This window comes from Gossypium hirsutum, chromosome A11 (assembly GCF_007990345.1).
Source record: "Gossypium hirsutum isolate 1008001.06 chromosome A11, Gossypium_hirsutum_v2.1, whole genome shotgun sequence".
NCBI classification, from domain to species: Eukaryota; Viridiplantae; Streptophyta; class Magnoliopsida; order Malvales; family Malvaceae; genus Gossypium; species Gossypium hirsutum.
In genome coordinates, this window is record NC_053434.1 from 68,952,752 (window position 1) to 68,977,622 (window position 24,871).

At 33.0% G+C, this 24,871-nt stretch overlaps 1 protein-coding gene across 1 annotated transcript; it reads right to left on the bottom strand.

Annotated features, from left to right (window-relative positions):
* Nucleotides 1–18,655: 18,655 nt before the first annotated feature.
* On the bottom strand, nt 18,656–22,718 carry LOC107890835 (protein BRASSINOSTEROID INSENSITIVE 1). Its single transcript, XM_016815415.2, has one exon. It carries the CDS (start codon nt 22,479–22,481, stop codon nt 18,897–18,899), a length of 3,585 nt encoding a protein of 1,194 aa, XP_016670904.2. The 5' UTR covers nt 22,482–22,718; the 3' UTR covers nt 18,656–18,896.
* Between the last annotated feature and the right edge of the window lie 2,153 nt (nt 22,719–24,871).

Consider the following 24,871-nt stretch of genomic DNA (forward strand, 5'->3'; position numbering starts at 1 on the left):
AAGGAATAATGTTTGAAATATGAAAATGTTCCCTGATGTTAATGTTAGACGAATGTGTTGTTAGTCTGATTGGATTATAATCTGCATGGTTCTGTTTTTTTCTGGTATTTTGTTATATTCCGCCTGTTGGGAATCAATGAGAAATTGTGTATGGTGCCATGATTCTATTTCTACTTATCATTGCTCTGATTGATTTTATATATATATGAGAAGCATATAGTTCTGGTCGTATTTGTTGTCAGTGGTTTGGAATGATGTTATTCTGGATTTCTTTTCTTTGAAAAAAACCATTGGGGTCTTTCATATTTTTATGAGTCTGGTTCTCAGTCTTCTCATGCAGTGCTGTAAATTGTATTTCCTTATCATGGATTTCTTTATCTTGGAATTCTTTATTCTGGGCTTTTTCGTTTCAGAATTCTCTATCTTGGGTTTTTTGGATATTTTATCTTGTAACTTATTGATCGTGGCTTGAATTTAGAGCATGACCTCCAGCTTGTGATTGATGTATATAAAGAACAAATATGACTATACCTCTAAATTGATCCTGATAATGTGGTGAAATTTCAAGTTCCAATGTGTATGGTGGATTTCCTTTCTCAAGTAAGTTAATCGAAGTTAATGTACTCAGTTGAGGCATTAGTATTACTTGTGCTAATGCATATGTTATGGTCTTCGATTGGCATGATGAGTGAATTTAGAATGATGCATGTTGAATCGTTCTGTTAACTAGAAGAGAGAATTTCTTGAAATATCAATTACGGATGAATAAGGTCGACTTGATTGTTCAATCTGTATGGAATATATGTTTAGAATCTAATGAAATATTCATGCTTGAAAATAAGATTTTATTTCTTCACGGGTAAAAAGATGAATAGTCTAATTAAGAAATGTATGTTTCCTAGAAGAATCGAATGCAATAAGAAGATCTGATATTGATAATGTGAAGATAATCTGGGTATTTAGAAATGTTGAAATGATCATTGTTTATCTTTGAGTACAAATTGTTTATCTTTGAGTACAAATTCTTGAAATGTTGAAAGTTTAAAGATGTATAGCAAGAATCATCAGAATTATTTTTTTCGTTTGGGAATTAGAATGGAAATAGAAAAGGTTAATATGGATTTTCTTGTCTAGATCGTTCTTGTCCTTGAAAGAGGAAAGTAATATGTAGTGTTGTTAAACGTTATGAGATGTGTAAATTATGCTGGTATACCCAAATGTCTACTCACCAGATTCATAGGATTTCGTTTCTTTATGAATGTTGGATATCATGGAATTTTAATATCCACTAATCAGATTGAGATCCGGGATTCATAGCATGATTTCTTGGGAAAGCTAGAGGAGGCTTTGAAATGAAAGGTAACTAAGAGTTGAATTGGACTATGTGGAATTATAAAGAGTATAAGGCCGAGATGAACTGTCTAGTTTCGCTATTTGAATCCGAAAAGGTTCGGGTGCGAATGTATATGTAACATGATGGTATGGATCAGACTTTTCAATACATGAGCTTTCTTGTACAGATTAAGTTTCGGTGAAAGTATTGTAAAGTGAATACCACTTATGATTTTTGTATGTGGAATTTAAAGAGATAGGCAATAAAAGCTCAGCTTGAGTGAGAGTTCTTTGACATCGATTATAGGATTGAGGAATCCAAGTGAAAAACCAAAACCACTTTCATGGTAAGATTTTTAATGAGAAATGTAACATCCTGATTTTGGGCCTAGTCGGAATAGTAGTTTTGGGACCACAAATCCAATCAGGAAAATTTTGTTTTTATTATATTTTTATGGTCTACGATTTCACGAAATGATTTCGTGAAAATTTCATTCGAAAATTTCAACATTTGGGCACTCAATTTTGTTAAAAGGACTAAATTGTAAAAAGTACAAAAGTTGAGTTCTACATATTAGAAGTGTCTAATTGTTATGAGTTTTTAAATTAAAGGTCCTTAAATGGTAATTAGACCATTTTAAAGTTTGTGGACAAAAATGGACATGGTATCATAGGTTTTTAAAAGTTTTTCATTAAGGGCATTTTAGTAAATGGTAATTAAATGAATTAAAAATGCCAAAATAAGCCAAATTTGCTCATCTTCTTCCTCATGGCTGAATGCCTCATGAAAAACACCATGGATAGGGTTTTCAAGCTTTCCAAGCTCATTTGTAAGTGATCTCGAGCCCCGTTTTTAATGTTCTTTACATTTTTGAAGTCCCGGTAACTTGTTCTAGCTATTTCTGCCATTTATTTGAGCTAGGGTTTGTGTTTAAAAATTTACCCATGAATGATATGCACGTATTTTTATGTTTAATGGTAGAATATGAAGCTTGAAATTGTGTTAAACAACTTTTGCTAAGCGATTTTACGTGAAAACGAGTAAAATGACATAATCGGTAAAAATACCTAATGTTCATATGTACATGTTAGAGTGAGAATTTGATGTTGCCATAGAAGGAAAAATGATCATAATGTCATAAAACATAGGAAAATAGGATGAAGTTTAATTTTCGAGCCTTAGGGAAAATGTGCAAATATGCAAAAGTTTAGGGGTCAAAATGAAAATTTGTAAAAATATGATTTTTGGATCCGTATGAATAATGTGACTAATTAGTAGGCTAAATTTGATATTATAGATCAAGGAAATCGAGAGTCGGGCTTAAATCGGGAAAATACAAGGTTATGGACTAAAATGGTAAATTGCCGTTTCTGGATCGAGGTAAGTTCGCGTGTTAATAATAATGCAATGCCATGCATGAATTGTAATTCTCTATTGATATGGCATAAATTGTATGATTTAATATATTTAAGATAAGTTGATGGATGGTGTGTATGATATGGAAAAATGTAATGCTTGTTGTGTTATGTGAAATTGAATGACAAATTATTGTTACATGAATTGAGTGTTAAATTACTACTACATAGGTTGTATGAATTGCTACACGGTTGTACTTGATGATATTTCGACAAGTAAGTTCAAATAACTTAAAGTGAACTCACAATATGTCTAATTGTATGATTTATGAATGCATGATAATAGCATTTGTTGTTGGCATGAAAATCTATGAGATGCACTCTTAATGATAATATGTTGATAAATGTCTCGGTTGAGGTAAAAAGGGAAGTTCGATGGATAAACCATGATTTATATGTGATTCAAGATCCTGCATGTGTTGCAGAAATGATTTAGCTCGGACGGGTAATCCGTTGATCTCAAGTATGGAAAGGATCTAGCCCGGACGAGTGTTCCTTGAATGATCGAGCCTCCAGAAGAATATATGTGCATTGAGTATTTAGCCCAGACGGGTAATCCAATTAGGGTCTGAATTTAGCCTGGACTGGTAATTCAGATCCGAGTTTACTAAGGGTGTTTGTCACTATAAGGGATTTACCCTAGACTGGTAATCTCGAGATCACCTTATGTATTTACGATACAGGAGATTTAACCTGGACTAGTAATCCCGCTGTAAGATGTAAGGTTCGTGGGAGTGCATACATGAAATGATCATTCTTATGAATTGACGGTAAATGGATAATCCATCAGAATTTCCTAGAAACTCAACGGGATTAATATGATGTATATCAATGAAATGATGAATGATGAGCTCTTCTAAGACAAATTTACATGGTGCATTGTCACGAGACTAATTTGATGATTGAGTGCATGTGATAGGGAATTGTACTATACTTGGAATGTATGACTAAGTGTGCCCATGAGAAATAATAACTTTTATATTGTGCTCCATTGTGAAAAATGAGTAAGGGATCCATGAAATGGTAAGTTCATGATAGTTGGAAATGATCTTATGATAGTGATCATTATATTGTACCAAAACAGATTTGGGCAACAGCATTGGTCCGACTTTGAAAATCCACTAAAAATAGTGAAAATTGAGTTAGAAGCTTAATAAAATATGAAATTAAATCTTAATGAGCCTAGTTTCACATAAAGGATACAATGAAAGCAAAAGAATTCTGTATCATGAGATATTTGAATTCTTGTGAGACAAAGTCAGAGTGATTCCAGACTCCCCTATCTCAAATTTGGAAAATCAGTAGAAATTGTAAAAAAATAATTTTAAGTTAAAATTTATATGAATGAAATCATAATTAGTCTAATTTCAGGACAAAGAGATAGGAATATTATCCGAGTCTCGTACTATGAGATAAATAAATTTTAGTGAAGAAAGGTCGAAGCTTTCAATTAGCAAAATAGGGGAGACTTTGAATAATAAAATGCACTTATTGGCTAGACTAAAACTTCTGAAAATTTTATAATAAGAATATTTATGAGTCTAGTTTCTGGAAAAATTAACGGATCTTAATTTGGAGTTCCTAAGCTCCGGATATAAATAATTTAATGACTATGACTTGGGAAAATAGCTTAGCTGTAATTTGAATAAATAGAAAAAAAAACGAAAATAGCATGTTATCGCATTGCTTGTTATTTTCATGCGAGCTTACTAAGCGTAAAGCTTACTCCCTCCTTTCCATTTCTTTTAGTTTTGTCAGGTCAACTCGGGGTTGGAGATCGTCGGAGGCAGATCACACTATCGAGCCATTATCCGTGGAGTATTGATATGTGTATGTTAAATGTTTTCAAATGAGTGGCATGTATAGGGACTTAGTTTTTCTATGATGACTATTGTTGTGATTAGCCAAAGGTATTGGTTTATATTGATTTGTTGTTTACAGCAATGAGATATGGCTTGTAATGTTTTTGGCTTGTAAACCTATTTATCCATTATATGTGTTAATGTCTTGTGATGTGGTTATGTGATTGTGCTTGTTCACTATGTATGAGAAGTATATAGCATATGTACATGATGAGTTCCATTGAAATCGTGTATGTGTGTGTAAGTAGAGATGACAAAAAGGCTTGGAAATTAGCCTAAGTCTTGACCATAAGGGTAGAAACATGGCCGTGTGTCTCAGCCATATGGAGGACACGGCCTCTGGCCACGAGTGTGTGCCTTGGCCGTGTGCCCTTAAACGGTTGTTGACGTTATAAACAGAGAGTTACACAGGCTGAGGACACGGGTGTGTCCCAAGCCACACGGACGTGTGCGACTAGATGGCCCAACCCACATGGGCTTGTGACTCTCCAAAGCTAGAAAATTGTTAAGTTGCCCAAAGACTTTTGAAAGTTCTCGGTTTAGTCCCAAACCACCCCCGATGTATGTTATAGGCTTCGAAGGCCTGTATAAGGGACAATATGCATGTGTTTGAAAATTTTTAATTTTGGGTGAAATTTGGTAACCCAGTTTTATATGTTTGTGAATGTTTAAGTCCAGTAATGCCTCAAACCCTATCCCAGAGTTGGATACAGGTGAGGGGTGTTACAGGGTGCACCAGTTTTGTTTGTGAAAAAGAAAGACGAAACTATCAGAATGTGCATCAACTATTGACAGCTTAATAAGGTGACTATAAAGAATAAATATCCTTTGCCACGAATAGACGACTTGTTCAATCGCTTGAAAGGGGCTACAGTGTTTTCAAAGATAGACTTGCGATTGGGTTATTATCAACTGCGAGTTAAAGATTTTGGTGTGTTGAAAACTACTTTCTGAACGAGGTACGGACACTATGAGTTTCTGGTTATGCCTTTCGGACTTACCAATGCACTGCTGCTTTTATGGATTTAATGAATCGAATCGTCAGAGAGTATTTGGATCAATTCGTGGTCGTGTTTATAGATGACATTTTGATCTATTCTCGTAATGAATCTGAGCATGCCGAACATTTGAGAATTGTGCTACAGGCTTTTCCTGATAAACAATTGTATGCGAAGTTCAGTAAATGTGAGTTCTAGTTGCATGAAGTTGGTTTCTTGGGACATGTTGTATCAGTATCGGGTATTCAGGTTGATCCGAGTAAAATTTTAACAATACTAGATTGAAAGCCTCCAAGAAATGTTTTTGAAGTTTGAAGCTTTTTGGGACTTACTGGATATTACAGACGATTTTTAAAAGGTTTCTCGATGATTGCAACTCCAATGACAAGACTACTTCAAAAATATATTAAGTCCGAGTGGTCAGAAAAGTGCCAGAAAAGTTTTGATCAATTGAAAGCTTTGTTGACTGATGCTCCAGTGCTAGTTCAGCCAAAATCGGGTAAAGAATTCGCAATCTTTAGTGATGCATCTTTGATTGGTTTGGGCTGTGTTTTGATGCAAGAAGGCAAAGTTATAGCTTATGCCTCGAGACAGTTAAAGCCGCACAAAAAGAACTATCCGACGCACGATTTGGAATTGGCAGCTATTATGTTTGCATTGAAGATTTGGCGCCATTATCTGTTCGGTGAGAAATGTCACATTTATTCCGATCACAAAAGCTTAAAATACTTGATGACTCAGAAAGATCTAAATCTACGACAGTGAAGATGGTTAGAGCTGTTAAAAGATTACGAGCTTGTAATTGACTACTATCCAGGAAAGGACAATGTAGTTGCTGATGCTCTAAGTCGAAAATCTTTGTTTGCTCTGTGTGCAATGAATGCGCATATGGCTCTATCTGATGATGGCTCAATTTTAGCTGAGTTGAAAGTGAGACCATTATTTATGCAGCAGATTTACGAAGCTTAAAAAGTCGATAATGAATTGTTAGCAAAATGGGCTCAATGTGATTCGAATATTGATTCAGAATTCTGAATTGATGCTGAGGCTTGTTTGAGATTCAGAGGCCAAATATGTGTTCCGAGAAATTAAGATTTGATTCAGATGATTTTATATGAAGCTCATAATAGTCGGTTATCTGTTCATCCAGGTAGTACAAAAATGTATAACGATATTAAACAGCTATACTGGTGACATGGTATGAAACGAGACATCTCTGGTTTTGTTTCGAAATGTTTAATCTGTCAACAAGTCAAAGCCGAGCATCAGGTACCATATAGGTTACTTCAACTGATTATGATACCCGAATGGAAATGGGACAGAGTCACGATGGATTTTGTATTGGGTTTGCCTTTGTCACCGGGCAAGAAAGATACAATCTGGATTGTTGTAGATAGATTGACTAAATTGGCTCATTTTATTCCGATTCGCACAGATTACTCGTTTGATAAGCTTGCTGAGTTGTACATTTCTCAGATTGTGAGATTGCACGGAGTACCTATTTCTATTATTTCGAATAAAGAAACTGCAAGATGCATTAGGTACGAAACTACATTTTAGCACTGCTTTTCACCCACATATGGATGGTCAATCCGAGCGAATTATTCAGATACTCGAGGATATGTTGAGATGTTGTATTCTTGAGTTTGAAGGTACGTGGGATCGATACTTACCACTGATTAAATTTGCATATAATAATAGCTTTCAATCGAGTATCAAAATGGCTCCTTATGACGCTTTGTATGGCCGCAAATGTCAAACACCTTTATATTGGACTGAACTCAGTGAGAATAAGATACACAGGGTCGATTTGATCAAAGATACACGGGGTCGATTTGATCAAAGAGACTAAACAAAAAGTGAAGGTGATTCGTGATAGTCTAAAAGCAGCGTCAGATAGACAGAAATCGTATGACTTGAAGAACCAATATGGCATACGAAGAAGTACTGGTCTGAATTTTAGATCAAGAGTTTAAAGAATTAAGAAATAAGAAATCTCTTTAGTGAAAGTCTTATGGCATCGTAATGGGGTAGAAGAAGCTACGTGGGAGCCCGAGGATGCAATGAGAGAATGTTACCCAAACCTATTCACTGGTAAGATTTTCGGGGACGAAAATCCCTAAGGGGGTGAGTTGTAACAGCTCAGTTTAGACCCTAACCGGAATAGTGGTTTCAAGACCACAAATCTGAGTCAAAAAATATTTTAATATTATTTTTTGTGTTTACAGCATGATATATTATATGTGTGAAAATTTCGTGTGAAAATTTTATCATTTGTGTGCTCGATTTAAAAAAAAGGACTTAATCGCATCAAATGTCAAAGTAGCTTTCTATATGTTAAAGTGCTTATTTGCTTTGAGGAATTAATTATGGGGTACCTAAGTGGCAAATTGACCATTAATTAATAACATGGCCTGTTTTGGACTTGAATTATATGTTTTATTAATTAAATTTATAAGGTTAAAATAGTAATTAATATATTATAATGTAATAAAATAAAACAAAATACAAAATGGCCATGGATTCATCTTTTACAAAGCCGAATCTTCGAAAGAAATAGAAAGAAAAAGAAAAGCTAGGTTCGACACTCATTTTACTTGATTGAGATATGTTTGTTGCTCGGTTTTTGATAATTTTTACGTTTTTGAGATCGTTGCTACGAGTACTAGTTAGCCCATGCTTGAATTTTTTAATTTGATGATGTATTCATGAATTGCCATTGTTTGATAGGTTTATGATTTTTACGTTTGATGATGAAAAATAAATATATGTTGTTAGATTGTCAAGTTTAATTAAGTGATTTTTGATAAAAATGTCTATTTAGGACTAAATTGTAAATTTTGCAAATTGAGGGGACAAAATGTAAAATAAATGAAACATATAGGCTTGTATGGACTAGGGGTAAATTCGGCCTAACATGAGTGTAGTCAAATTTTGAATATTTTGTGTTTTGTGAAATAGGGACTAAATTACGAAAAATGTGAAATGTCAAGGGTAAAAGTGTAATTTGTCCATTTGTGTTTTTGGATGAATTTGATTGGATATTTTATTAAATAATTTTAATTTATATTAATTTAGATCAAGAAAAGAGAAAATCGGATTTGGATTGGGGGAAATTTAAAGTTGTTCAATAGTTGACCGGGTCTGTTCATCTTCGTACGAGGTAATTACATAAGTAAATAAATATCGTTAAATTCGATTATATATATTTTATTTGTGCTGAATTGAATTATCACTTGTATATTTATGTTTAAGCCGAATTTGTATAAGTATGGGGGAAGCATTTACGAGCCTGAATTGATCGAGTTACAATGTCCGAAAGTCCCGTACGAACTTTAGGAATAGTTAGGATACATATGTCATGACATAGGATTCCGATATGTGATTCGAGTAAGACCACGTCTGGGACGTTGGCATCAATTTGTGATTTACGTGTAAGACCCTGTCTGGGATAGTGGCATCGATATGTGATTACATGTAAGACCACGTCTGGGACGTTAGCATTGCACGAGTTTTTCCACTATTCGAGTATCCTTATTAATTTCAAATGGTTCCACGGGAAATATTAAGTAAAGATCGAATGAGAAATCGAGCTAAAAAGGGTCAGGTATGTGCTAAGTTAAAATGATTGAAAATCAAGGTAAGTGTGTACTTATGATTTATTTATGAAATATACAATATAAGTGAGAATTATTTATGATATGAACATATGTACATTCAGCCATTGACATTATGTGATTTATGTTTATGACTTAATGATTGAGTTGATAAGCATAATTTGTGTATACAAGGTTAAATTTTGTTTGGGTTCAGTTTGGTTTATTTGAATTACGTACATTATTGAAATGTTTTATTTGCTTATGACATACTAAGCTATTTAAGCTTACTGTGTGTGTTCGCTCACTGGTTTATAGATTTTGGAAGCTGGTTACGAGCTCGGGGATCGTCAAGGAAGTCCGTCACACTATTGATCGTTATTTCGGTATTACAAAAGTTTAAAACTATGAACTTATGGCATGTATAGGCTAGCCTTTGTGTTAATTTATTTTGAATGTGTATACATTTAGCCATGCAAAAATGGCTTAATATTGGTATTAATGCTTATATGCATTCAGTTATGGTATAGGCTTGATATTAAAGTATATTTCATGGTGTATATATGTGTGGTTTTTAGCTATATGGTTCAGCTTGATTATTAGGTTAGTTGATGATTTAGTAATTTGAGATGGGATAAGTATATATTGGTAAGTATGTTTCTTGGAATATATGTTTGTGATGTTTAGTTATATGATTAGGCAATGAGAAATGGTAAGTATGATGTATAATCAGTTTAATAGTTAGCTCATTTTGGAAGTATGAAATGTGGTATAATTTGGGTGGTGGATGATAGTATAATTTGGCTTAGTAATGAGGTAAAATGATGGATCTGTATTTGATTCTATATTGGCTTTATAGGTTCGGTCACTAAATGGTAAGTAATGAATATGTTATATATTTGTTTTGGTTGATTGTTTTGGTATGGATCCAAATGGTAAATGATGGTTATGATTTAGGTATTGTTTTGGTTAGTTTTAATGGATAGTTAAAAGTGTCAAGTTAATGTTAATATTAATATGTGATTATAAATTCGATTACGATATTTATTTCAATTTGATAAGTATATGATCTTGATAATGGTGTAAATGAATCAATGATTAGTTAATAGAATGAAATATGAAGTTTAGGTATATTAACATATATGTGAATTAGGTGTACATTGGAATGTTATTTGTGTTCAAATATTAAATGTGGCTTTTGTTTTGAGGGTAAAATGCGCACTTTTATATTTATATGCATCAATAGTATGTTCAGCCATGTTGTCATGTTATTAAAGTCGCATATGTGATTGCATAACAATTAATGTAATATGGTTCAAATGGATTTGCTATGTGCTTGTGCTGAAGTTATGAAAATGATATGATGGAATATGTTTTAAGTACTCAAGTGCCATTAATATTAGAGTGATGTGTTTTGAACATTTATATGTATTAAATACATGTAACATGGCTTTGTTGCACATTAATTAATTCGAATATGTGGTTATATAGATGATATTAATTTGGTTGAAATTTGAAGCATAATTTGTATTTGTTTTATAAGTAAGTATTAGATGATAGAATTTGAAATTGTATTAAAGTTTCTAAATTTACTGGTTGAAATAAATGTTTTAGTGTGGATGAATTACAAAGTATAAAATGTAATGAGTGTTTGTTTGAGTTGTAATATGTCAGGTAATGCCTCGTAACCCTACTCCGGCAACGGTTACGGGTTAGGGGTGTTACACTTGTACTTAGCTTCATTGATAGACAAAGTGACTGTAGTTTGCAATGTGGCTTTCCAACTAATTGCACAACCCCGATTGTAAAAATATAACCTGTGAGAGATCATCTTCTATTAAGGCCTCTAGCAAAATCAGCATCAACATACCTATTAACTCAATCTCTAGTTCTTCTAAACTGTAAGCAAACATCAGTAGTACTTTGTAAGTATCTTAAAATCCACTAAACTGTTTTCCAGTATTTTTTACCGGGATTCGCCATGTACCTGCTAACTGCACTAACTGCATATGATAAATCTGGATGTGAACAAATCATAGCATATATGAGAGATCACATTGCACTAGAATATGAAATATGTGACATGTACTCAATCTCATCATCTAATTGTGGAGACAAAGCTGATGAAAGTCTAACATGGGTTGCTAAAGGAGTACTAACAGGCTTAACACTCTGCATATTGAACCTGCAAAGAACTTTCTCAGTGTACCCCTCCTGACTTAGGTACAATGTTTTTTCTATCTCTGAGAATCTCTATACCAAATATTTTCTTTTGCTGGTCCCAAATCTTTCATCTCAAGTTTTTCACTAAGTTGAGCTTTGACCTTTCTTATCTCTCTTTTATCTTTCACTACTATCAACATATCATTAACATAGTGGAGTAGATACATAAAAGACCCATCAATGTTTTTCTTAAAGTAAACACAATTGTCAAAGCTACTTCTTTTGAAATCATGAGAAGTCATAAATGAATCAAACCTTTTGCACCACTATCTCGGGGACTGTTTCAAATCGTAAAGGGACTTTTTCAGTAAGCAAACATAGCCCTCTTTTTCTGAGATTGTAAAACTCACTGGTTGTTGCATGTAAATATCCTCCTCAAATTCTCTATGCAAAAATACAGTTTTTACATTTAAATACTCAAGCTCCAAATTATTTATGGCCACAATACCAAGCAAAACTTGAATTGAACTATGTTTCACAACTGGGGAGAACACATCTGTGAAGTCCACTTTTAGAATTTGACTGTAACCCTTTGCAACAAGCCTTGCTTTATATCTAGGTTCTTCAATTCTCCGAGCCCCTTCTTTCTTTTTAAACACCCATTTACTACAAACAACCTTTTTTCCTTTAGGAAGTTTCACAAGATCCCATGTTCTATTTTTGTGGAGTAATTTCATCTCCTATTGCATAGAAAACATCCATTTTTCTGAGTCTTAAAAGCTAATCGCCTCAGAATAATTAGATGGCTCTTAGTTTGCATCTATGTCTTCAACCACATTTGAAGCATACACAACTAGATCAGCCTCGACATACTTCTTTGAAGGTTTAATTTCTCTTCTTGTTTTTCTTTTGGCGATAAAGTATTGTGGTGAAGAAGTAACTCTACTCTGAATTTCTGTACTGGCTTAAAGAGTCGACTTTGTTGTAGATTCTGGATTAATTTGATATTCCACCTGCTTTTTTTGTTCTTTATTGAAAGAATCTTTAAGAGATAAATTAGGTGGCATAATAGTTTCATCAAAAATAAGAGGCTAATCACAACTTTTCTATTTTCAGGACACCATAACTTATACCCTTTTACACCAACTTTATAACCAAGAAAAATACAGTTAATGGATCTCTGTTCCAATTTTCCATTATCAACATGAGCATACACAGGACACCCAAAGATCTTTAAATCAGAATAATCAGCAAGATTACCAGACCATACCTCTTGTGGAGTCTTTTTCTCAATGGCAACAGATGGAGATCGATTGATCAAAAAGCATGCAGTAGAGGCTGCTTCGGCCCAAAATAACTTTGGTAAGTTGGCATTCGACAACATACATCGAACCTTCTCCATGATTGTTTTGTTCATTTGTTCTGTAACACCATTTTGCTATGGAGTATGATGAATTTCAAGTGTCTCACGATCCCTTCTGACTTGCACAATTCATTAAACTCATCAAAATAGAACTCTAAGTCATTATCTATGCGGAGGTGTTTTATTTTTTTTCTCGTCTGGTTTTCAATCATAGTTTTCCAAGACTTAAATGTAAAAACACATTACTTTTTGCTGCAGGAAAAAACCCAAACTTTTCTAAAAAAATCATCAATAAGTGTTAGTATATAATTAGCTCCACCTCTCGAAAGCACTCTGGATGGCCCCCATAGATCAGAATGAATATACTTCAATTTTCCCTTCATGTTATGGATTTCTTTGGTGAATCAAACTCTTTTTTGCTTCCCAAAAATGCAGTGCTCACAGAACTTCAGTTTTCAAATTCCTCGCCCATCAAGAAGTCCTCTTTTGCTTAATTTTGTCATGTCATTCTCACTCATATGCCTTAGGTGCGTATGCCAAAATCTAGTAACATCATTATCACATAAGGAAGAGGCAACAACAGTTGCATCACCAGTAACTGTAGAACCCTGTAAAACATATAACTTGACAGTTTTTCTCTACCCTTTCATCACAATGAGGGAACCTTTAGAAATCTTAAAAACCCCCACTTTTAGCTGTGTATTTATACCTTTTTGAATCAAAAGCACTCAATGAAATCAAATTTCTCTTCAATTCTAGAACATGTCGCACATCACTAAGTGTTTTGACAACTCCATCAAACATCTTAACTTTAATCGTTCCAACACTTGTGATTTTACATGAAGCATTATTTATCATCAAAACAACACCTTCAAACATTGTTTCGTAAGTTGTAAACCAATCTCAATTGGAACTCATGTGGAAGGTGGAGCCTGAATCAATGATCCACTCCTCCCTCACTTTAGAATTGTTGACAGAAGTGGCTAGAAGTTAACCATCATTGTAGTCTTCTACAACATCAGCTTCACCAAATTTTTTTGGTTGTTTTCCCTTTTGATTCGCAACCTCCCTTTTGATCTTGTTCTGCAGTTTATAGCACTCAGATTTAACCTACCTTTTTTTCTTGCAAAAGTTACAAGTTTTACCACTGCTTGAAGACTTCTATCTACCCTTAGATTTACCACAAGGATTCAATTCCTATGTCCTTCCACTATCACCATCAGCATTCTGATCTTGTCTCCCATGAATAATGAAACTCTCTCCCTGAGAGCCGAGTTTAACTACAAGATGCTTCATCTTAACATATGAGGTTAAAGAATCATAAACCTCATCAACTGTGATATGTCTATATAAAATCGTGTCTCTAAAGGTTGAATAAGACGGGGGCAATGAACAAAGTATAATCAACCCTAGATCATCCTTATCATACTGAACCTCTATGGCCTCTAAGTTTGAGAGAATTTCTTTAAACACTGTTAAGTGTTCGTGCACAAATACACCTTCCTCCAAATGATGAGCATAAAGACATTGCTTCATATGCAGCTTGTTGGCTAGAGTTTTCAACATACATATTTGTTCCAGCGTCTTCCATAATGCAACAACGGTCTTCTCTTTCGTCACATCCTGCAAAATTTTGTTAGACAAATGCAGATGTAATTGTGTTAACACCTCTTCTCTTCCTCCATCAATGTCTGCATCTTTATCTGCCATAATGCGAATCTGGTGTTGCAATCTAATAGCAAAATTTCATACTTCAAAAACGCCATTACCGTGATTGAGATGAACAACCCGGAAGCTCGGATACCAATTTCTGAAAAATAGAACATTCATAGTGACAATGTATCGCAAAGAAAAGATAAAGAAAAATAAAGAACACATAGATTTTTACGTGGAAACCCTTTCGAGAAAAACACCATGGGTAGAGAGGAAGATAATTCACTATGTCAATTCAAATGATTACAAGAGGAGTAGACGATGTCTATTTATAAGCTTGTAAAACCATATTCTAATATAAGGAGTGTAGTAAGGTTGAAACACCTCATCCTAATCAATAACAAATAGATGAAGTGTAATAAGGTTGAAAAACCTTATTCTAAAATAAAATAAAAGAAGCGTAGTTCTATATGGATTTTACTTTTATTTTATTTTACCATTGTATTTTATTTTAACAAGGATTCGGGTCACTCAATTCTAACATTGTTTTTTTATTTTGTTTTTGAAAATTTCATAGATTTAGAATTCATTCTATTCCAATTCAAAAAATTCATTTGATCTCAACAAATTCAACATTAAACATTCATTCGGTTTGTTTCATCTGGGATTCTACATCACATCTCAATTTGGTGATTTTTGGTAGAGGTAACTTCTGCAGTAGTAAGATACATGAGCAAAGGTTGTAGTGGGCAAGGCATGTTAAAGTGGCTAAGTTATACAACAAATCACAATCTAAAAAGGGCTCGATGCATATTGGATAGACATTACCATAAGGAGATTGTATCAAGCTTAACTGTGATCATGCAGCTTAGGGTGGTTTTTTGTGCAATCGACTAGGAAACTGGCTATTGGGTTATACTCACTTTTTTAGGATCATGTTCTGTCCTTAAAGCGAAACTATGTAGATTAGACCATGGGTTATCTATGTGTTACAGTTGAGTGTGATAGTGCCATGGTGGTGCACTTGGTCACAACTGAATAAGGTAGTTCGAACAGCATTAGACTTGTAAGGGATATTAAATACTTGTGTGAAATATCATGGGAAGTTTCCTTTTCACATATCTAACGAGAGACAAAATAATTGGCGGATGGAATGGCAATACTTCCTCGCAGCAATGACACTGGCTTGCTTGGAGTATTTTGCTAAGAGACTCCTTGAGGTTGATGCCCAACATTGACAATTCCTTCTTAGTCGTGTACTTTTTTTTTCCTTTGTTAAAAAAATAATTATTATTTTTTGAATAAATAATAATTTAAACTAAGTAAAATCAGTCTAAATTACAAAATAGTTGTCCCATGTCTAATCGAACGAATAGAGCATGCGTAACTGTGATGTCCAATTGAATGAGGAATTGAAAATGGCTTAAAAGAACTGAAATATATTTCTTTTTTTGCTGTCATCGCTAAACTTCTTCCTAGATTTGCAACATCTTTTCCAATATTCCTTCACTAAACCTTTTCTATTGTTTTCTTTAGCGAGCACCTTTATTGAAAAAGTCAGTTTATTAACTTTGTCCCTTCAAATAACAATAATGCATCAGAATCAAATGATGAAAGAAACTCTAAATTTCATGCACAAATCTCAGATTGAATCTCTGCCCCAACCAATTTCCTACTCTCTTCTTTCCAACACCTCATCGCATCGAACTAAATGCACATTCAAATAACCATCAAATGTAATTCATCTTTATACCATAACTTTAAACCTTGAAATCTAGATGATGATGGTGATGGTGAAGAAATAAACAAGAGGCAAATACTAGCCTAACTAGAATTATGACCATACATCTTTAGTCCTAAAGTATATCATGTTTTTTTCGAACTTTGATTTTTAAAATTTATTTTTGTCCACTTGAGTCCCTAATATTTTCTGACATTGTTAATTTAGCCCCTAACGCTATAAGTCATTACCGGCTCAATCCTTTGGACTTAAAAAAACCGATTAGAATATCTGACCAATAATATATTGTCATATGGCACATGCTAAAGTCATAATGACATCATCATCTGAAAAAAACAAAAAAATCTTTAAAATTACGAAAAATATAAATAAAATTATAAACATATATAAATTTTTTAAAATATGTTAGAATTTTTAAGAAATTATAAAAAAAATTATAAAAATACTATAAAATATATTAGAAATTCTAAAATATTGTAAAAAATTTATAAAAATTATCAGAATTCATAAAAGATGGTATAAAATTATTGAAGTTGTTAAGAAATAGTTAAAATTATTGTATGATGGAATAAAGTAAACCTCCACTAATCACATTTAAAATATTAATTTTTTTTATAAAAAAATTGTATATAGTTATACAATCAAGTTTTATAAAAATTTTATTTTAAAAATATTTTAATAAAATTGAATAAATTTTTATATCAATTTTTTAATATTTTAAAATACATCAATTTTTAGTACTTTATCAGTATTAATATTAGCATATTTATTTGACTCAATTTCTTATTTAATGTTTGGAGTAAGATTCCTTCATCACGTACTCTTTTTATTTTGTACCAAAGTTCTTTAGAATGATGTAACACTCGAAAATGGTGGTCAACTTAGGGAGAACGATGGCATATTCAAATATTTGTGAGCATTTGATTTGTAACTATGATCGTAAACATTAAAGATTCAAAAAAATTTGAATTCAAATATTTTGAGGCAACAAATGTGCATGTTAATATCTAGATATCCATTTCACTTTTAATTTTTTTATTTACAAATTAATATATTGGTCTTCAAATAAATAATTTGTCTTGGGATGGTAAAAAATAGTTGGAATAATTAAAAATATTATTTATTAAAATAACATAATTTTTTATTATTTAAAGAATTATAAAAAATTATTCAAATTTATTATCTAAAAAGATCTACGAATTATAAATTCCAACTTATTGAATTACAAAATAATTATCATAGAGGGTATCTTTCTAAGAGACAACACATGTTCTTGCTATTGAAAATGTGATTTGCAAAAAATTTAAAATATTAAATTATATATATATTTTAAAAATAATAAATTTTAGTAAATTTTAGTAAATTTTAATTTTTAATTTATTTCAAATAATTTTATAATTATTGTAATTTTAATTTTATTTTTATTTTTAAAGATTAATTTAAAATTTTTCAGATGATTATGCCACTGTGACATCATTGTATAACTTGTGAGAGTTTATAATTGGCTGGATATTCCAACCATTACTATTTAATGTCCAAAAGATTGTTTTGAGAACATAAAATAAGGTTAGGGACTGAAATGAGTAGAAAAAACATAAAGATCAAAATAGGAAAATGATATACTTTAAAAACTAAAATATGCATTAATCCTGAGCAGATTATAATCATATTTAAGGTTTTATATATTTATATAACTTTTAAAAGCAATAATAAATTATATAAATATTAAAATATTCATGTATTTTTAATCATATTTGTATCGTATTGGTATGGTGTACAAAATTGACAGACCCAAGTGGAAAGATGTTTTGCACTGAAAAGTTTCTTTTTTGTTTTTGTTCATTCAATGAGTATGAAAGCTGAAATAAAAATAATGTGGGATATTTAACAAAAGAAAGAGCTCCACATTCTGTTTACCCTTTCTTGAGATTGAAGACAAGATGATTGTTTATTGAATATTTTCCAAGAATTTTTTTAAATAATCTAATTTGAGTTAATTATCATCATGGTAACCGAAGTAGACTACCGAACGGGTGTGGGGGAGAATAAATGCATTTGGAAGAATATGTTAAGTTCTTCTGTATGCTTTCATTTTTGAATACTAGTTAGTATTATTCCCTACCATTTTAAACTCGTAAATAAAAGAAAGAAATTAAATGGCATCCATAGTTATAGGACCACAATGGAAAATTTGGGACAAATACAAAGATAAAAGAATCCCTATAAAACTTAAAACCGCCCCAAAATTACTGTATCAACAGTTAGAGCAGGAATATATTTTATTCTGATCCCGACAATATAATTAAATTAATGCATCGCATCATCTATGCAAAAAATTAAAGTTGACGTGTATTGCCTAAATATGAAAAAATATATATATAAAGAATGGAATAAAGTGGGAATATGATGCAAGAGAATGAAAACAAATCAAGAAAAACTGGAAAAGGGGCCAAAAAAAGCCTTCACTTAGTCACCATCACTCAGACTGAGCTCACCCATCTAATCTAACACCTTCCTTACCTTTTTGAGTATTTAACATCTGAATCACACACTTCACTATATAAAACAAAAGCAACTGCAAAACAATAACAGCAAACTGTATATTTACACATATCATAAGCAAGTTAAATAACCTCCTCTTTTTTTCTTTTTTTTTATGTATAACAAGATACATACATCAAATGGTACACAGTTCTATGCCTCTTTTTTTCATTTTTTATGTTGGGAAAATTTTGTGGGAGATCTCAATGAATCATCACCTTGTGTGGTCACCTACTGCTTACCTTCGGGGATTTCTTTTATGGTCATGTCTACCATTTCGACTGCGCTGAAACCTCCATCATCAGTGGCAATGGTTGATTGGGACTCGAGTCCCGACCCTGCTTGTATTTCCTTGAACTTTGCCATGACTTGAATCATTGTGGGTCGTCTCCATGGTCGGTCATCCAAGCAAGCACAGGCTACATTTAAGTGTTGTAAAAGTTCAATCTCTAGACTCGGTTCCTCTTTCATGAGCTCCAGATCGAAGATGTCACTTATTTTAAGTTTTGCATGTTGTTTCACCCACCCCACAAGGTTGTTATCACCAAAATCAACAGAATCTGTAGGCCTTTTACCTGTTAGCAACTCGAGTAAGACTACACCGTAACTATAAACATCACCTTTCGCCGAACATCTAAAGCTTTGGTAGTATTCAGGTGGAACATAACCAGGAGTACCGGCTAATGTACTAACACTCAAATGCGTATCCATCGCACTCACAAGCCTTGCCATCCCAAAATCTGAAATTCTCGCCTCCAAATTCTCATCAAGCAGGACATTGCTCGATTTCATATCTCTATGAATTATATGCGGAGTGCAATTATGGTGAAGAAATGCCAGACCTCTAGCAGCTCCAATAGCAATCTTGCGCCTAGCCGCCCAGTTCAATTTGATCCCAGATTTCTTTTGATCATGTAAAACATCGTCTAAGCTTCCATACCTCATATACTCATAGACTAGAAGCCTTTCTTCTCCCACCTTACAGTAACCCAAGAGAGGAACAAGGTTACGATGCTTGATCTTCCCGATGGTTTCCATTTCTGCAGTGAATTCACGGTCACCCTGTCCACTAATATGTATTAGTTTCTTGATTGCAACAATACTCTTATCTTTCAGCTGGGCCTTGTATACGTCACCAAAGCCACCAGAACCAATAAGGCTGTCATCATGGAAGCCATTAGTGGCTTCAAGAAGATCAGCAAAGGTGAGCCTCCACAAGGGCTTCTCAAATGTAGCCAGGTTTATGCTTAATGCTTCCCGTGCGCCAGTTAGCTTCCAACTGGTATTTACAGAGCCTGAGTGGGAATTGCTGTCCATATGAACATCAAGAGCATTACCCTTCTTCCTTCTTTTCTTTGTTTCTATAACAGCTACGATCAAACCTAAGATGCAGAAGAGACAGACCAGCAATTCCATTCCCACACTCTCTGCAAGAGTAGCTTTTCTGTTATGGGGTTCTCGGTGCTCGGCATTTGAACTAGCCGACCGATCTCTTCCACAGGCAGGAAGAGGAACCCCACAAAGACCTGAATTATTTAGGAAATCATTAGCTGGGAATGTAAGCAACTGACCCATTTCAGGAATCATTCCAGAGAGAAGGTTGTTTGACAGATGAATCTCACTGAGCATAGTAATGCCAGTCAAGGATTGTGGGATCGACCCTTCCAATCGGTTGTAGGAAAGATCAAGAATGCCAAGACCCTTCAATTTCCCAATGACCTGTGGGATGGTTCCGGAGATATTATTGTGGCCTAAGTTTAAGATAAAGAGATACGGCATTGTGCCAATCTCATTGGGAATTGTCCCTGACAGCAGATTGTATGAAAGATCAAGAAAGATCATAGAACCATTGTTGTTGAATGTGGGCTGTGTGAGACCTCCATACACTCTAGTAGTAAAGTTGCAAGGGTTCCTAGCAGAAATTCTGTCCAACTGTTGCTCTCTAATTCCTGCAAATTCTAGTAAATTTCCTGACCCATGGCACTCCTGGCTTCCATCATTCTTGATATACGTAAACCTCTTCCCAGCAATGAAATTGACAGCAATTTTACCAGATTGTTTGAACAGCATAGGAGGGATGGTCCCATTCAAGTTATTAGTATTAAGATCCAACCATATCAAGCTTTTACACTCTCCGAGCTCCAGCGGGATTCGTCCATAGAAGGAGTTATTGCTGAGCTTGAGGATAGCAAGAATGGAAAGCTTGCCAAGCCAAGCAGGAATCTCACCAGTCAACCGGTTGTTGGATAATGAAATCCAATTCAACTTGGTACAGTTGCTTAGGCCAGAAGGTATTGTCCCAGTCAACTCATTGAAGTCGAGAATCAATGTCTCAAGTGTCTGAATGATTCCTAGCTGTTGTGGGATTTCGCCATGGAGCTGATTCATCCAAAGCTTCAAGTCCTTGAGATTGGAGAGAGATCCCAGGCTTGGAGGAATTGTACCCGTGAGGTAATTGAAGCTCAAATGGAGTGAAACAAGCTGAGAACAGTTACTGAGAGTAGGAGGAATAGAGCCAGTTAAGATATTATTTTGCAAATACAGAACTTTCAACCTGTTGGTGGGATTTTCACACAAAGAAGCAGGGATGGATCCTGAAAAGTTATTTGAACTGAGATCCAGGACGGTCAAGTTGGAAAGACTAGACAAAGACTCAGGCAAAGGACCAGAGAAATAATTAAAAGCTAAACCCAACTCCTTCAAGGAACTCATATTCTGGAATATTTCAATGGGGAGTTCACCAGTGAAGTTGTTACTCGATACAGAAAAAGACTCCATAGAAGAGCAAGAACCAAAGCCACTAGGAACCATACCAGAAAGCTTATTTGAAGAAAGATCCAGCTCAACAAGGCCTGAACAACCTTCTGTGAGATACACTGGAATCTCTCCTTCAAACTTATTTAATGCTAAATAAAGGCGCCGTAATTTGGAAGTTGGCAAAGCTGGAATCGGCCCCGAAAACTGATTGTTTGATAGGTTCAAGAACTCTAAGTTCACACACGAAGAAATTGCATGGGAAATATCACCAGAAAACTTGTTGGTAGATACATCAAGATGTTCCAAAGCTAAGCAGTCTCCAAATGAAGGAGTCCCCATTGAGAAATTGTTGGATGAAAAATCCAAAAACTGCAACTTTCCGCAATTCGACACATTTATTTCACCACTAATCTTGTTTCCTTTCAAAGCCAAGAGCTTCAACTCAGAGCAACCACCATAAAGAATCCAAGGAACCACGTTTCCACCAGATAGCTTGTTGAAAGAAAGATCCAGAGCTTCCAAACTTAGCTTCAAACCCCTGGATTCTTTACCCGAAAACTCAAGGCTATTGCTTGATAGATTGAGAACCTTCAAGTTTGTGCAAGAACCCAAGTTGGAAACAGTTGAAAGAGGACCCGACAAGGTGTTTTGAGATAGATCTAAGGTGGTCAACAGGGAGCTACACTTGGACCCAGAAGGGAAAGAAATGTTGCCAGAGATATTGGCCTTCAACAAAGAAAGGGATTCCAGGTTTTGCAGGGATAAAAGGAAAGCAGCAACAATATGAAAATCAATGCTCAATGCTGTGTAGCTGAGATTAATAGAGGAAACTTTGGAATCTTGGCATGTAACACCTTTGAAGCTACAAGGGTCTTGGTTAGCAACCCAGCTTTGAAGAAGAGATGGGTCAAGCAAGCTGGCTTTGAAGTTAAGAAGTGGCTGAGAATCTCTGTTTTTGGAAGAAGCAGAAGCAGCAGCTTCGAGGGAGATAAGAAAGGTGACGGAGAATGTAAGAATGAGGAGAGAAAAGTATGTTGTTGAGGCTAATGAAGGCCTCATATTTGTGGGAAATTTAACTTCTTTCGGACAAGAAAGAAAGAGGGAGAGAGGTGTTTTAGGATATGATGGGTGCCATTAGAGAGAAAGAAGAGAGCTTTGAGATCTGGTTTTAGAGAGAGAGAGAGATGGTGGTATTAATTTTGTTTGGGTTTGGGAAGAAAGAAATAATGGGAGTCAAAAGACAAGAGCAAAGATGGCAAGAAGGATGTATTATCAAAGTGGGGGAATGGAAACAGCTGTTGTTCACATGGCATGTGAGACACTCTCTCTTTCTTCAACAAGTTCAATTCTTGGATAACTAAATTAATATATTTAATCTAACAATTAAGTATGATTAAGTTAATGATTAAAATATTATGTTTGTCTCTCTAGATGGGTGATTAAGTGTATGAGATTAGGGGATGGATGGGTCTCTCCTTATCTTCTACTTATAATAACTTTCCTTTTTCTTTTTGACTTAATATTTAATATAATTCTATACTAAATATAAACTTTTTTTTGTAGTTTCTTAGAGTTTCATCCCTACTTTACTAAAACTAAAATTTTAGTTTAATCAAATAACACATTTAAATATTTTTATTAAATCGTTAACTTAAAATTCGGGCAATTCAACCTAAAAATTAATATCCAATCATTTATATATAACAAATTAATAAAACTAAGCAATTTAAATCCGTATGTTTATCAACAATGAATTTAACTTTTCATTTTTTATTAAGTATTAAATATCTTGATTAATTAAAATAAAGAGATTAATTTGATATAACAATCATAATTACATTATAATAGAAAATTGGGAATAAAAATCATAATTAGACTATAATGAAGGCAACGTAGGTCATAATATTATCTAATAATTCTAAAACTTATATAAATTTTATTTCACATTATAGAGAAATTTAAAAACTCCTATTTAGTTTATTAATAAAATGTCATGTTTTCGTAGAAAAATATCATGATATAATTAGTTGAAAATATATAACTATATGTTATCAAGTTTTTATGTTTGTTCTAGAAAAAATAATTCTAAAAAAAAATGTTTTGATTTGGTTAAGTCTTAGGATTCTTATCATTTTCCTACACTTAGAACACTATTAAAGTGATTGTTTATAAAATTAGCCTGAAAAGGATTATTTATTATTACATAATAAAGAGTTAAACCAATTAAATTTAAAATTGATGAGATTGGTTCCACTATTAATATAATTTTAAAAATTTTAATTAAAATTTATTATTAAATTTATTAGTTTGAAATTTTAAAATTAAAAAAAAACACTTAAAAATATTGTAAAAATAAGACAATAAATTTAAATTTAACAAAAAATTTAAACAATATTAATAATTAAATTTATATTTTAAATAAAAAATATAAATAATGAAATACAGAATTAATTTTCAAATATAAAAATGACATGGGAAGTTGGAAAGTATTTTAACATAACTTCTATTGTAATTTTTTGTTTATTATTCACTCGCTATCATTATCTTATTCTAATGTTAAAAAGAAAGAAAGAGAAAACTTGTTAGACTGTTTGTCTCTCTAGCTTTTGAAGCGTACGTGTGATAAAGGATTGATCCATCACTGTCAATTAATTGGAGATTCCCAATCTCTTAATTTAATAGGACTTCTGTTTTTGGTCACGAGGATTAATCAAAAGTCATTTTGGCATTTATGTACCTGTAATTTTAAATTTGACCACTCCTTTTCCTTTCTTAAATCTGGTCATTTATAAATTTATATTATATTATATTACATTTAAATCATTTGATATTTATTTATCTAAAATTTAAAAAAAATACAATTTATTTAATATAAATAATAAGGGTGAGTGCTCTATATTTTTAATTAAACAAGCAGAGTTATAAATTTGCCATGAGTTTTATTTTATATATATATATTTTTTATTTCTTTATCATGCTATATATATTTGTCATTAAATCAATCTTACTTTTGGAATTTTTAAATTTCACTAGCAATGTACTAATTTTTTTTTAATTTTTAAATTGTTTATATATTTATGATGTTTTAAGCAAGTTATACATCTTTTTTTCTTACTAGAAACTATTTTTAGGAGAATAGAGGTTACATGGTTACCAAAATAGACTACAACGATCAAGAGATAACAAGACCACAATCGACTTGGAGAAAGATGTCACAAAAGGCCCAACTTGAAAAGTCACATGCAACCTAGAGAAAGAAACTATAGACAGATCGATAAGAAAGTGTTAAATTTGGTGTTCTAAGTGTAGTATATTTGTTTATATACTTGTAATTTTTTTCAAACTAATTGGTTCATAAAATTATTCATGAATTACATTTAAATCCTTTGTATAATGTGCTTTATGTGATTTTTGCATGTAAAACAAAATAGAAGCAGATATTAACTCGA

Excerpts from the sequence above, each read along its gene's own strand:
- LOC107890835 (XM_016815415.2), bottom strand. The coding sequence starts at position 22,481 with ATGAGGCCTTCATTAGCCTCAACAACATACTTTTCTCTCCTCATTCTT.